Genomic DNA, 13,160 nt, shown 5'->3' with positions numbered 1-13,160 from the left:
ATGGGTGTCTCTTTCCTTAGGTCTTGCTGCAGGAGCACCATGACCCGAGACAAGGACTTGATTGAGTTCAGCCAAATCTCTTCTGGGTGGCTCTGTAGTGTTTGTAGGTACAAAGACCTGTCAAAGCTGTATGCTGATCCCAGTTCATTACCTTTCTCCTTCAGTCTCATCACTCCAGGCTCTGAGAAGCACCAAACTTACATGCCTTTATGTGGGGCTATACTTTACTACTGTGTTGTCTTCTGCCAATTTCACCAGCCCAGTTCTTTAATCTCTGCCATCCTCTCTTTGTGTTGCTGCCTCTGCAGATCTACCCACTTCAGGGGTTTCCATGAGGAGACCCCATGTTGGCTGATAGTTCAAAAAAGAGCTGTGAGGATCTGAAAATCAAAGCCAAGGGACAGCAAAAAAACTGAAACCAGGAGAGGGGAGTCTGTGTGATTTGGGTGAAAGAGTAATGCTTACAAAGGGAAGGGAAGAAAACAGGGTCCCCAGAGAGGAACCTCACTGGTAGAGGCCCTTGGAAAGCCACAAAATCAGTTGCCTGGAAACTAATGATGGCCCTCGTTATTGTCAGCAACAGGAAAAAGCCACAAGTGCCATAATTCAGGCCACCACCACTGTCTTTTTCTCTTGACTGAATGGAAGAAACAAAAAGAGGAGGCTTTTCATGTTCTGCGGGCACCAGGGTGTCACCTTTCCCTCAGCTCACAAGGAATTGCAGGCTCAGTGCCGTTGTATCTGAACGGTCATTTCCCATGGCAAACATCATGTCCTGAAGGTTAGAGGCTAAACCATCTTCTCCCAACCTGCTGACATCCTAAACTGCTGGTTGTCAGGATCCTGAGGGAAAGGTCAAACATCATCTCTCCTCCAAGCACCCACCCCTGGCTGCCAGCAGGAGCAGTGCTAGGGGAGGTCAATCTTTGGTCTGACCTGATAGGATGAATAAATCCAATTAAGATATTCTGAAAAGGGATTGGAAAAACTAGTTTCCTCATATCCCCTGTCAAAGTACAAGCTTCTGTTGTTGTACCTGTCTTATTATAGCAGGTAGCAGCTCCAAACACCTGAAGTAGCCTTAGAGTTTACAGAAGATAATTAAAACAGGAGAGACAACCCCATTGTCAGCAGGATCAGAAGAATCAGTTAGGGCTGCTCAACGTTTCCCACAATAAGGCCAATTTTTCAGCTGCTTAGAATTTTGCCCAACTTAACTGTTTTCACTGAGTTGCCTCTGTAGGGAATCTACTTAAGTTTGGGGGAATATATCTACTCTGTCACCTTCTACAGCTACTTACAAATCATAAAATAGATGAGGTTGGCAAGAACCTCTGGAGACCGTGTAGTCCAACCCCCTGGCTCAAAGCAGGGGCAGCTCGAGCAGGTTTATTGGAACTGCATCTCATCAGGTTTTGGGTATCTCCAAGAATGGAGACTCCACAACCTCTCTGGGCAGCCAGTTCCAGTGTTCCATCACCCTAATGGTAAAGTTTTTTGTTTAATGTTTAAGCAGAAGTTCTTGTTCTGCCCAGATCTTGCTGTCCCTGTGAAATATACTCAAATTTGGCCAAAATCAAAAACTCTTTGGCAAAAAGGACTGTATAGGTGACAATTACAGAATAAAACGTGCATGCATATACACATGCAAATTGCCCAAAGACCAATCTGGCTGCAGCATGAGAAATGCTAGGTCAAAGTCATTTGCACAGACCTTTTTTTTTTTTTTTTTTTTTTTTTACTGCACAGATTTTTTAATTTTAATGTTAATTGCACAGTTGAGCTACTTTCCAGAGGAATCCGGTTCATCCCATGCACAGGACAAACATTGCACACTTAGCAAAAAGTCTTGCAATACTTTGTTTCCACCATGTTGTTCAGTGCATGAAGCCTTAGGCAGGATTTACTGCACGTTTTTCAATCTCTGCTAGGGAGGTAAGTTTATTAGTCTCCTAAAAAGCTTTTCGATCAAGTTCACTAACATAGCTGAATGTTTCAAAACTGTTAATGGTTTTAGCTTTGCAACTCCCCTGTCAGAGGATGGGTCTGTGCTATGGCTGTTTTACAGAGGACAAGACTTGAGCCCAGAAGGGGTAAAGGGATGGGATTTCTGGGGTGCTGCATGGACACACCTCAGATGGGACGTCACAGAGCACTTAGAGAGGTGTAGCAGCTCCTCTTCAGGACAGGAGCCTTTCTGAAAGCCAGCTGCCCCATGGCAGACACCTGGAAAACGAAGCGCACAGCAGCGTGGAAGGAGTTGCTAAACCAAGCTGCTGCACGAAGAGCAGCTCTGTGCCCGGGTGGCAGCAGAGGGGTCTGTGCCAGCTCCGTACCCACGCACCGCACCGCCCTAGCATGCTCACCAGTGCCAAATAATTTCCTACAGCCCAGAACCAAAGAGGGTAGCAGTCATTTCAAATTAAAAGAGACTGAGATTGTCCAAACCTGGGTCTAGGCAAGTCTGGCTCTTCCTAGCCTAGGCACTTTGTATTTTGGGGGTGGCGAGTTGAAAATACAGAAAACACCTCAAGGGTCAAGCCTGGGCAGACAGGTAGCACAAAACATCTGACATGCTCTCCTGGCCCCAGGACTGGGGCCATGTAACCTTCATCACACAGGTGGTGGCTAATCCCTGCTGCCCACAGCTGTTTCAATAATCCATGGCAGCACTAACCTGCTTGTCTATAGGCCAAGGAACCTTTTGTCATCAGACCAGAGACCACTGCAGGGACCTCTTTTCCTGATTGCCCCTAGGAGGGGGATTTGGCTTTTGTTTGGGTGAATGCTTTCCTGATCCAGCATGGGAGCGGAGAAACACAGCACACGTTTCAGGAATTAAATCTGTTGCAGGAACTGAAAAGATCCTAGTCACCAAAATGCTGACCCACAATGTCAAGTGTGTGTGGGGGAGGAAAGGAAGGAAGGTGGGCAAAAAGGGTTTGCAAGAAGCAGACCAAAGGCAGGTCTGAATTTCACCAGCTGCAGACAAGAGCGGAGCCTCCCCTCCCTTCCTCCCTCCCTCTGTCTCCCAGCCCTTCCCTCCTCTGAACACAAGCTGCAAGTCCCTGGGAGGCCCCTAATCTGCTTTGCTGTACAAAAGGCCCAGTCTACTGGCTTTCCTTTTCTTTTTCCCTCTTTAATGTTGAAGTGGGGATCAGTTTCCAGACACGAAGGAGGGGAGGGGGAAGGAGCAGGGCACAAGCGGTCGCTCTGCAAAAAAGATCCTGCAGAAGGCAAGAGCACAGGTGGTTTCAGGTGGGCTGAAGACACAGGGACACAGGGTCTTTGGAGTTGTCAAATCCTTGCTTTCTAATTACTGAGGGTTTCTGGTGTGCTTGGATATCACTCGTTCTTGTGCCAGCATCAACCATTATTTTATACAGCTTTTCTTCCTCCCATGTGCTCTTTTCACCACCCTGGCTGGCGAACCAATGGAGCAGATAACTCCTTCCAACCTTTGTTTTACTTGTGAAATAGGATCTCCAGCCTCTTGATCATACTCAGAGAATTTTTCTGCACTGCTTCTGGCGTGAATTCAGCCTACCTGCCCAGGACTCCTACCCGATGCTAGACAAGGTCTTGTCAGTACTTTGCAAATGCTATTAATAATTTTCTGCTTCTACTGGAAATATCCCAAGCCCCTCAGGTCTTGTTTGCCTTTTTGTGCCTCTAGCTCATTGGTGGTTCATAATCACCCATGACTGCTACAACTAAGTTCACCTCCTCCTCAGTCATGTCCAACTGACACACTCCCTGTCTAGCACAAAAAAACCACAACCCTGTGATTAGTCTTGCATTTCGTGCTGTTGAATTTCAACTCGTTCCCGTGTCTCCATGCTCAAGGTTGTCTGCCGCTTTCTGTTTGATCTCGTCTCCTCTGCATTCACAATGCCTCCCCCTTCTGCGTCATCAGCTGGCTTAACCTAAGCGCTTCCACTTCTTATGACAACATCATTCATAGAGAGAATAAACAAAATTGATCCCAGGATCGATTCCAGAGAAACTCCAGTGGTGAACTCTGTCTAGCCTGCTACTGCCTCTGTCCAGAGGTACAGCTTCTGTACCCAGACTCTGTTTCTTCCACTAATCCCATCATCTTTAGTTTAATTAGTAATTTCGCTGTTACGCCACTGAGCACAGCTTGCTTCATTTGTCTACAAATTTGTCTAGATAAATTGAGATGAGCAGGCTGTCTCAGCTGAATGCTTTTCGTGGCATGCCAAGCTGGTTTTCCTCCAGCCATTTAACCGTGTTGGTCTGCAAGTTTTGTTACAGGTCTTTGCATGCTACTGACCCATCCTACAAGCTCTCCGAGCCCTACAGTAAAAAAATAAAACAAAGGAAGAATAGGTATTACATTCACAATCTTCAATGTGGTTCTTTCTCTTCTGTGAGAGGTTCTGCCTCTGGAAATCTTGCCACCACACCTGCAGTTTGGCACATTAGTTTGTTTGGAAACCACAAATACCTGTTTTTCCTGGCTGCAGTGTGTCAATGTATCTGACATTTGTCTCTTATTCTGTTATACCATTCAGTCTTTATACTGTCATACCCTGTCTTCCATGTTGACCCTGCACCCAGTACTATCATCTCCCTCAGACTGTTTGGGGGGCCACATCATGAACATCTTTGCCACCCAATAGACCTACTATGTTGAACTGATGCCTGAATAGTATTTTCCCCTGTGTTGTAACACCTTCTGTAAGATTTATCTCAGCTTGGCTTGCCATGTTATCCTTACCGCTTCCAGGTCTCTAGAGTACCATCTCTCTTGTCAGCAAAACTGGTATGGAAGGACATTGATCAAGGTGGAACTGTATTTCTCATAGCTGAACTCTTCCTTGTCAGTGTGAAGCCAACACATCCTAGATCCAGTCCTCAGTTAGGGGCTCAGGGAACTTTAACGTCTTACATTAGATTTGCTAAATGCCATGCCAGGGGACCTGGTAGTCCCTCTTCTTCTGACCCTCAGGCATTGGATCCCAGATGTTCCCACTGCAATCCAGGCTCGTCAGAGACAACTCTGATGCTCTCTGGAGATGGATCAGATCGTCTCTAGTGGGGGACAACGCTAGACCTGGGAGTCACCAGCCTTCATCTGGAGGGAAAATAACAAAGTGTGTCCTGATTAAATTGTAAAACCCTCTCTGTCAAGCTACTGAAAAACAGCTTTTCCCACTTTAACCCAACCTGCTGGGGCACTGGGATCCCCAAGCAGGGAGAAAGGGGCAAATCTGTCCTCAGTGAACAGAGATGACAGGGCTCAGTGACCAGAGGGATGAGCAGACTCCCCGTGTTGTAGAAGAGGCTGGGACAGCACCCACGTCCTGTCATGGGCAGGTGGGTCGGGCCCGCCGGGGGGCCACCACTCTGTGTTAGCCTCGGCAGGAGACACCCTGGGCATCGCTTTGCTCCCCGCTCCGGGGGTGCTGCCGGCTCTCTGGGTACCCGGCTTCCCTGGAGACCCTGCCAGTTGCTCCCACCTCACCTGCCCTGCTGTGAACACCAAAAGCAAAGCCGGAGCCTCGCCGTGCCTGCCCTCTAAAGCCTCTGTCTTGTGGTGGAAATAAATTGCCTCAGATTCCTGTAACTCAGGCAGAAAACCCAGGCCCCTTGCTGATAAAACCAGGCGGCCTGGACAGCGTTGCCCTGGCAACATGCACTTTCTTCCCCATCCTTTTGTTCGGCCTCGGACCCAGACTTTTGTACCCAGCCATAATGGGGCCAGACTCTCGGGATGTTTACGGGGTGAGGTGAGAGGAATTTCATTCAGCTGTGTCTTGCTTGGCCCGTCTCCTTCCGCAGGGCGAGGGAGGAATGTTATTGACCAAGGCCCCATGCAGCGACAGAGGCACTAAAGAAAGGCACTTTAGACTTTTGGGCAAAGAAAAGAAATTCCTGCCCTCCCCCATGCAAACATACCCACACCCCCCCGCCGCCCCAACACGTCTTTTGTTTCCTTATTTCTCTTTTGTAACTTCCCCGCTCACCCACTCCTGCCTACAGCTGCTCTCATCGGGCACAAACAAAACCCTTTAGCATGCCCCATGTGCCTTCCAGCTCCAAGCTGCAAGACGTTCAATCCTCCTGGATCCCCATCCTCCGAGGCACCTTGCTGGCAGAATGAAGCTGTATGTACACCGAGTTGGCAGGAGCAGAAGTGCTGTGCAGCTGAGGCTGGGGCAGGGAGCAGAGAGCCAGAGCAGGACCCCCAGCCCACTCTGAGACCCTGCCATGCTCAGTCCCTGGCCCTCTGGTTCAGGCTGGAAAGGGTTAAGCACATCAGGTCCCACTGCCTGCTGAGAAGACAAAAGGCTGCCTTGACATCCAATATTGAAGCTCCCAGGGACACCACTGTGGAATTCCCATTAGCTGGTGTTTGTGGAAAGCTTTATATCAAATGCAGAGGACAGCCAGTTTGCTTTCCTCGTGCCAGGCACCGGGAGAGCAGCAGGACCTTCCCGGCGCTGCGTTGCAGGGGAGAAGCGATGCGGGCACAGTCCGAGTTGTGTCTTTGTGGAGGAAAGGCAAGCGAGTCTTTCGCCTTGTCTCCCTGAACTGCTGGGCAGCTCCAGCAGCAGCCGAAAACCTTCTGGAGAAACTCTTGCCTCTGACTTGACCAGATCTGTGCCTGGGTTCGGGTAGCTCGGTTCAGAGGTGGACCCCATTGCATCACTCTCTTCCTGGCCTTCAAATCTCACAGTGTCTTAGGAGAAGTCAATAGGTCCATGGTTTGGGAAGAAGACTTTGAGGACCTGTTACTGGCAGGGCAGTGCTGTTTCTGATGTACCCTGCCCCATGCTGCTCTGTTTTCAGGGCAACTGTGCAAAGCAGAAGGCATGGGCAGAGATGGGATGCTGGGCAGGATGGGCACTGGGTTTTCTTCAGTTCTGCTGGGGGCATAAATAGAAAATAAAGCCCAAGTCAGTGTTCTTTGCTTGGGCAAGGACCCACTGAGAAGCAAGTGGCTCCTGCTGTGGGCAGCGTCCCACGGCTGTCCTCCTTCCCCCAGTGCTCAGCCATCCTGAGGGACTCTGCCCCAGCTGATCTGGTGGCGGACAAGAGCCTGCAAATCTTGGCAGAGGCACTGAGTAGATGTCTTATGAATGATGAGAGGCACAGGTGGAAGCTTTTCCCTAGCCCTGAATGGATTTATATGGTATTGCTCTTTCCCAGCTGGATTATCTGATGTCTAAAGGTGGGCTCATATATCGTAGCCTTTCCCTTCAGTTGGCACTGCAGGAAGATGGAGGAAAAAGACCTAGACACCTGTTTTCATAACACTTGTCTTTGAGACTCCTACTCTTCCATCACGTCTACTTTAAAAAAAAAACCAAACAAACCCAGCTAGTAGATTTAAAAAGTGATTAGTGAGCTGGGCAGGGGAGAGGAGAGGCAACACAGACAATGGAGGACCACAGACACCTTCTCCTGGGACCACCACTAACGAAAACCAAAGCCCAGGGCATGCCCAGTTGGCTCTTGGCAAAGGACTGTTGCTCTGGCACCATTTCAATGCTGCTTGCCTCGAAGGCATGAAAACCCAGCTATAAAGTAAGCTGGCAACCAAGTGGAAGCAAAACACTCACCAGCCATTAATATTGGGGCAAATGTGTCAATACAAACAGAAACACACGGCAGCCCTTCCTCCCCGTTGTCCAGTCTTGACAAGGTCTTTCCAAAAACTGCTGCTAAGCTGAGCCCTCCTGGACCAAACAATGTCCACAGGCATAAACCCCGAGCTGGGTTTGATATATGTGTTTCAGGGACTAATGATTCGGCAGCAGTGAGGGATCAGGCGCCTGGAGGCACTCTCACATCGCTCCTCCATCACCTGCGCTTCCGTCACACCGGCCTGTCGACCCCACACTCCTGGGCAGGTTACCTGAGCATTTATTTTGCTTTTAAGAAGGTGCAGAGCTGCAAATTTCATTGTGCGATTCAAAGTGGATGAAAACGGCTTCTGAGCAACCCCTGAGACATGAAACCACCCTGAAAAGGTACCTTTTCTTGCATTTGTAGGAGCGTTAGCATTCATGTTTCTTATGTTTCCTCCTTGTGGGACTGAGCAGGGCTCAGAGCAGGTAGAAGGAAGTAGGCTCAGGTGCACTCACAAACAGTTCTCTATTTGGAAGTGCAGCAGAAGAAACCTGCTTCTGGATGAGAAGAAGGAATGAGGGCTGAAGTTCTCCCCTCTGATGGGAACAGGGGTCTTGAATGGGTGGGAGGAGGCAAGACCAGCTCAGGAGGAAGAGCAAAGGCTGAGACAGGGATCCTTAAGGCACAAGAGGGAGGGGAAAAAGCAATTCTCTTAGGGAGGGTTTTGCGGCACAGGGAGAACTGGCATACTGTGCAATCTGGTAAGCGGCCCTGCAAGCTCCCCTCCAAATATTCACCCAGTGTTAGTGAATGCACAAGGGCCAGGACAATGATATATAGAAGGATGTCAACTTCCAGCTATCCCTTTTCCTCCACGTGCCACACAGCCCACCAGAAAGGCTCCCCGGTAATCATCTAGAGACTTCCAGAGAGGGGATTCTTCTTCAAAAACGTGGGCCATCTGGTCTGAGGCTTTCTCTGAAAGGGAGGTTTGGCTCAGCCTGAGATGTGTTTGAGCAGGGGGAGACCCATCTTCTGTAGCAGCCCCTCTTTCTCCTCTGATGATAGGAAGAGCCTAGCTGATGAGCTCAGTACTAGGCTCCTAATCCTTTAAACGGCGGAAATCACAGGAGATTGGTTTCATCCAAAGTGACTGGTCAAAAATTACATGCTCCTATACCTGAAAACATAACAGTGGGGCTGATCCTAAACCTTACAGCCCCAGGCCACTCTGGGAAAGGACACTATGTGGCCACAGCTCTTGGGACCTGCAGCATCAAGGCAAGACCATCACAGCCCTATGGAAAATACCCTCTCCAGGCCCCATCCCAGCCCTTCCAGATCTCGTGGACTGCTTCTCACCTTCACGAAGAGCTGGGGTGACCAGCTTAATTTCTGAGAAAAGGTCTGTGAAGCAGGGATGCCCCAGGGAGGAGGGGGTGCTGCAGGGACCTCTGTGGGACTTGGGCAGCGAGAAGCCAAATGCCTAAAGCTGCAGAACAGGCAGCAAATCTCTGCTCAGATGCCCCTGCACCCCCACACCGCCTCGGTCACTCGCTGCACCCAACCTCATCTCGAAGAAACCAGTTTTGTTTCTACGTGGTTCGTGGGAATCTACAGAGGGCTACGGGATCCTTTCAAGGTCTCAGTGAGATGTGGTGCAGCGACTTCAAATGCTGCCTTTGACAGTGGCTGGTCACTGGACATCTGAATCGTAGGAGCAGGAATCATGGCAGGCTGGCACAAGAGATGTTCTGCTACTAATGTATCGTCAAGCCAATGCGGGCTTAACCTGTCAGGCAAAACGAAGCAGTGAGACAGAGTACCAGTTAATAGGCTTTAGGACATACAAAGCAGCGGGAAACCCATTTTTCTCCAACCACCCACATCCCATACAGATGTAGCCTTGGGGTTTTTTTTCAGCTTTGTGTTGGTGGAAACGAAAGCAAGTCCCTTCTGCAACCCATTTGAGCAAGAAAAATGAGATACAGTAGAGGCTCCTGGGGAGGCTTGTTTTATCAGAGATGCTGGTGTTGAGGGGGTAGAAAAGAGACCAATGAGGTGTGAATGTTGCACTAAATTTTGGGCTGTCAGGGATGTCTCAGGTGGGACAGGGATGTCATTGCATTCCCTCTTGCCTCAGTCCAGGTGGGTTTGTCTTGTAAGTGCCATGTAGGGTTGACAAGGTTTTAGTTGTAATGCTGACCCCACTTCTTTAGAGGGCAAATTAGGGCCAGTTTGTCACAGCAGCAGCCTTTCTGCATCCAGCCATGCCAAGGGGTCCCCAGGAGAGGTTTAGGTGCAGAGGTACGAGCCAGTTCTCCATGGGGCCTGCAGCAGACATTCAATGCAGTCAAAGCTAAACCGTTTGTAAATCTGATGAAGTCAAATGGGATTTGTCCCCTGTTTCAAATATTAGGCACTTTGATGTGCAGAAAACACCTTGGATGATCTGTAAGTCAGAGACTTTTGCATGGAAATATTTCTTTGGGATCACTTCTAGCAGAGAGAGAGAGAGAGAGAGAGAGAGAGAGAGACAGATATTATCTGAAGTTCCCTTTTAAAAAACAATCCATAACCTCAATTTTCAGATCAGTGTAAAAAAAAATTTAAAACTCGATCAAATTATTTTCTTCCTGCTTCTTTCTGACACTGCTTTTCTCAGCACTCTCCTCCTCCCAGCCCGTTAGCTGAAGGAGCATTACCAGGTGCTCTGAGGTGACAGGGACAATTTGATTACAGCAGCGCTGAGCTGCGAGCGCCGTCGGTTCCTGCCTTAACCTGCGGTTTGCAGGGAGCGCGGCAGCTGTGTGGCCCCCAAAGGTGGGCATCCATCGCTTCGGTGGGTGGCAGGAGATGGAGGTACTTCTGGTTTAAAAGGCGAATTGTCTGTGTTGTTATTGATGAACTTGTGTTGTGTCACTGCAGCAACAGAAAAAAATAGGGAAGAAAAGAGAGCTGAAGAAATTCCTAGATTTGCTTTTTCTGTCTGAAGAACAGAGATAAAAATATAAAGGGGATCAAACAAATGGAAAATGCATCAAGATGAAGCAGAAACGGTGTCAACTTTCCAGCAAATTACACACTCGGCGTTTAGAGACCACAACTTTGATTTCCAGTCCTCCGGGATATTCCAGTGCACCGTCTTCAAGCTGGCTTTCTCATTCAGCTGCGTCTGGGTCTGACGGCTGGTGTGGGCTCTAAAATCGTAAGAGATTAGTGTTAATAAAGGCAACACCCCCCCACCCCCTTGCTTTATTTTAAGAATGGCCTTGTGCTGGAGATGGCACGTTGTTTCCCTTCTACAGCCATCCATCAAGGACAGTTCATCTCAGCCTCCGATAAATCCTATTATTTCAGCTGCACATTTCCACTGCCTCCAAATCAGCAGCTGATGATACGCAGAGTGTTGCAATAAATGTTTATGGCTCTGCCTCTCCTCAGACTTTAATTTCAATGGTTTGATGTTGATCAGCCCGTTGAACGGCAGCCCATTCACATCATTACTGGTGTGTGCAAACAGCAGCTTAGCTGCCGCACTGATCTTGGCTTGTTAGAGGTGTTTCCAGATATGATCTTATAACTCACGAAAACGAATGGTTTCCTCCAGCCTTGGGCTAGCATACTCTGCTGTACAAAGAGCGTACGCTATGGATATATTTATGCGTGGATGAATGCCCAGGGTGTATAGATAGCTTGGGATTTTATTAAAACATATACCCACCTCGGTGCTTCTGGGCAAATTCACAGCTGAAGCACACCATCAGTTTAGGAGCTACATGCTGGCTGTGAAAGCCAGCAATTAAACATTTCCCCAAACCAGTGAGTGGCCAGTTCCCTGCCAGCCTCCTGCCTTTGCCCTTGGAGCAGACAGATGCAGGGGAGGATGCCGCTGCTCTCCCCTGCCCAAAGTGCTGCAAAGGCCGGAGGATGAAGCCATGGAGGTCAGGACCTGCTGGTGTGAGGTGCTGTGCAAACACCTATCTTCAGTCATGTTTTGGATCTAGCAAGTCCAGCTATGAAGTCTTGGTGCAGATTTTGGGCAAACAGCCTGTGCAGGGAGTCTGAGGCAGAGCTGAGCCTGCATCCCCCAGGCCCTTATCCAAGGTGACCATCCTACAGATCCTGTGGCAGACTGAGATCCCAGTGCTGACCATGTCTTGTGTCCCACTATGGACAAGGCCAGGCTTTCTCAGCCAAACATCCTAACAAGATACACAAGCCAAACTACTAGGCCACCATGGTACCTAAGCTGAAGGACAGCGTTGCACAGCTCCATGGACGCAACAGCTCAGAAGCCCAGAGCAACTGCAAAAGCTGCAGGACATGAACTGGAGGCAATTCCAGGACTTCTGGGGAGGAGGACACAAAAGGCACAACATCAAGTTTGCAGATCCCAAAGCAGGGTTTGGAGGGGGATGCTGGTTCCAACTCCTAGCAGGGCAGTCCCTGTGTGACTGAGGCATACAGTTTCTTGAAAGATGCTTCAATTCTGGCAAAACTGGAGGCGTCACTGTGTAGGTATCACAGCTGGAGGTCTTGCCTGGAGATGGTTCATACTGCAGGAGATAAGTGGAGATGGACCTGTCCTCTCTACACCGGGCTCAAGGCTATGGGTGATGGACAAGGGAGACGAGAGGAGACAGAGGTTCTTCCACGCTGTAGCTCTTGGCACGTGTGTCCCTGCAGGAGAAGGCACAAGTCCATGGAACTTGGTTGTGCTGGGACTCATTGGACATGAGACCAACAGAGACCCCAGTGCCTGCATGGACACGGTGATGTCAGGCAGCTGTGGCTGGGGGTCCACGTGTGTCCCACGTCCCCACCATGGGACACAGACTTGCACCTGCAGCTGTGTCAAAGCTGGTGCTGGGGGGATCAGGCACAGCAGGAGGACACAAGGGAGGACCAAGAGCTGGGGGTGGGTGGCACCTGCAGATGGTGTTACCCATCTGGTGACACCACCATGGGTGGGGAGCGAAGGCCTTGTAGGAGGAAGAGAAAGACTCAGGCCAGAAATATCTGCTGGCCCAAACCTCGGGAAGAGAGGCAAGGGAGATGAGCTGAGGCTCTGCTTGCCAGAAAAAATGAAGTTCACAGCTCGCTTGTCAACACAGAAAGGGGAAGGGGGGCTTCCTGGGAGAGGGATGGAGCCGGAGAGCGCGGGTCGTTAGCCTTCTGCTCACATCGGCGGGGGGAAAGCAGTTTCATTTGCTGGCCTGATTGGACTGATGAGATTTCCATATTCTTCATTAAGGGGCTGCCAGCAAGCGCGGCTGGGCTGCCATTTCCCATTACTCACAGCCTATCCATTATGCAAAAGGCGAAAGGGAGAGGGACGAGCTGGTGAGCCCAGATAGCGGCTGTAATGATCCTGTCAGCCTCCGCGCCGGGCTCCGGGGAGAGGGCATCCAGGGTGCCCTGGAGCCGCCTCGGCGCGCTGCCTGCCCGGTCCTTGCCTGCTCCTGCCTGCCCGGGCACCCGCTCGCTCCCGTGGGTGCCAGGCTGGTGGCATCACGCTCCGTGTCTCGTCCTGGCCTCTCCGTGCCCGCCGTGCA

The 13,160-nt window shown here is 50.0% G+C and overlaps 1 protein-coding gene across 1 annotated transcript in view; it reads right to left on the bottom strand.

Moving 5' to 3' along the window:
* DNAH1 (dynein axonemal heavy chain 1) overlaps positions 1 to 11,881 on the bottom strand; it is a 99,934-nt gene extending 88,053 nt beyond the window's left edge. The window contains exons 1-2 of the mRNA XM_042799878.1: positions 11,850 to 11,881; positions 10,685 to 10,802 (exon numbers count right to left, since the gene is read on the bottom strand). Coding sequence (XP_042655812.1) covers positions 10,685 to 10,802; positions 11,850 to 11,881 — 150 coding nt within the window. The remainder of the gene's footprint in view (positions 1 to 10,684; positions 10,803 to 11,849) is intronic.
* Positions 11,882 to 13,160: the final 1,279 nt, after the last annotated feature.

The sequence above is a fragment of the Tyto alba genome, unplaced genomic scaffold (genome assembly GCF_018691265.1).
Source record: "Tyto alba isolate M040663 unplaced genomic scaffold, T.alba_DEE_v4.0 Super-Scaffold_3, whole genome shotgun sequence".
Lineage (NCBI taxonomy): Eukaryota > Metazoa > Chordata > Aves > Strigiformes > Tytonidae > Tyto > Tyto alba.
Note: the sequence above shows the minus strand (reverse complement) of the source record. Positions and strands in the feature narration are given on the sequence as shown.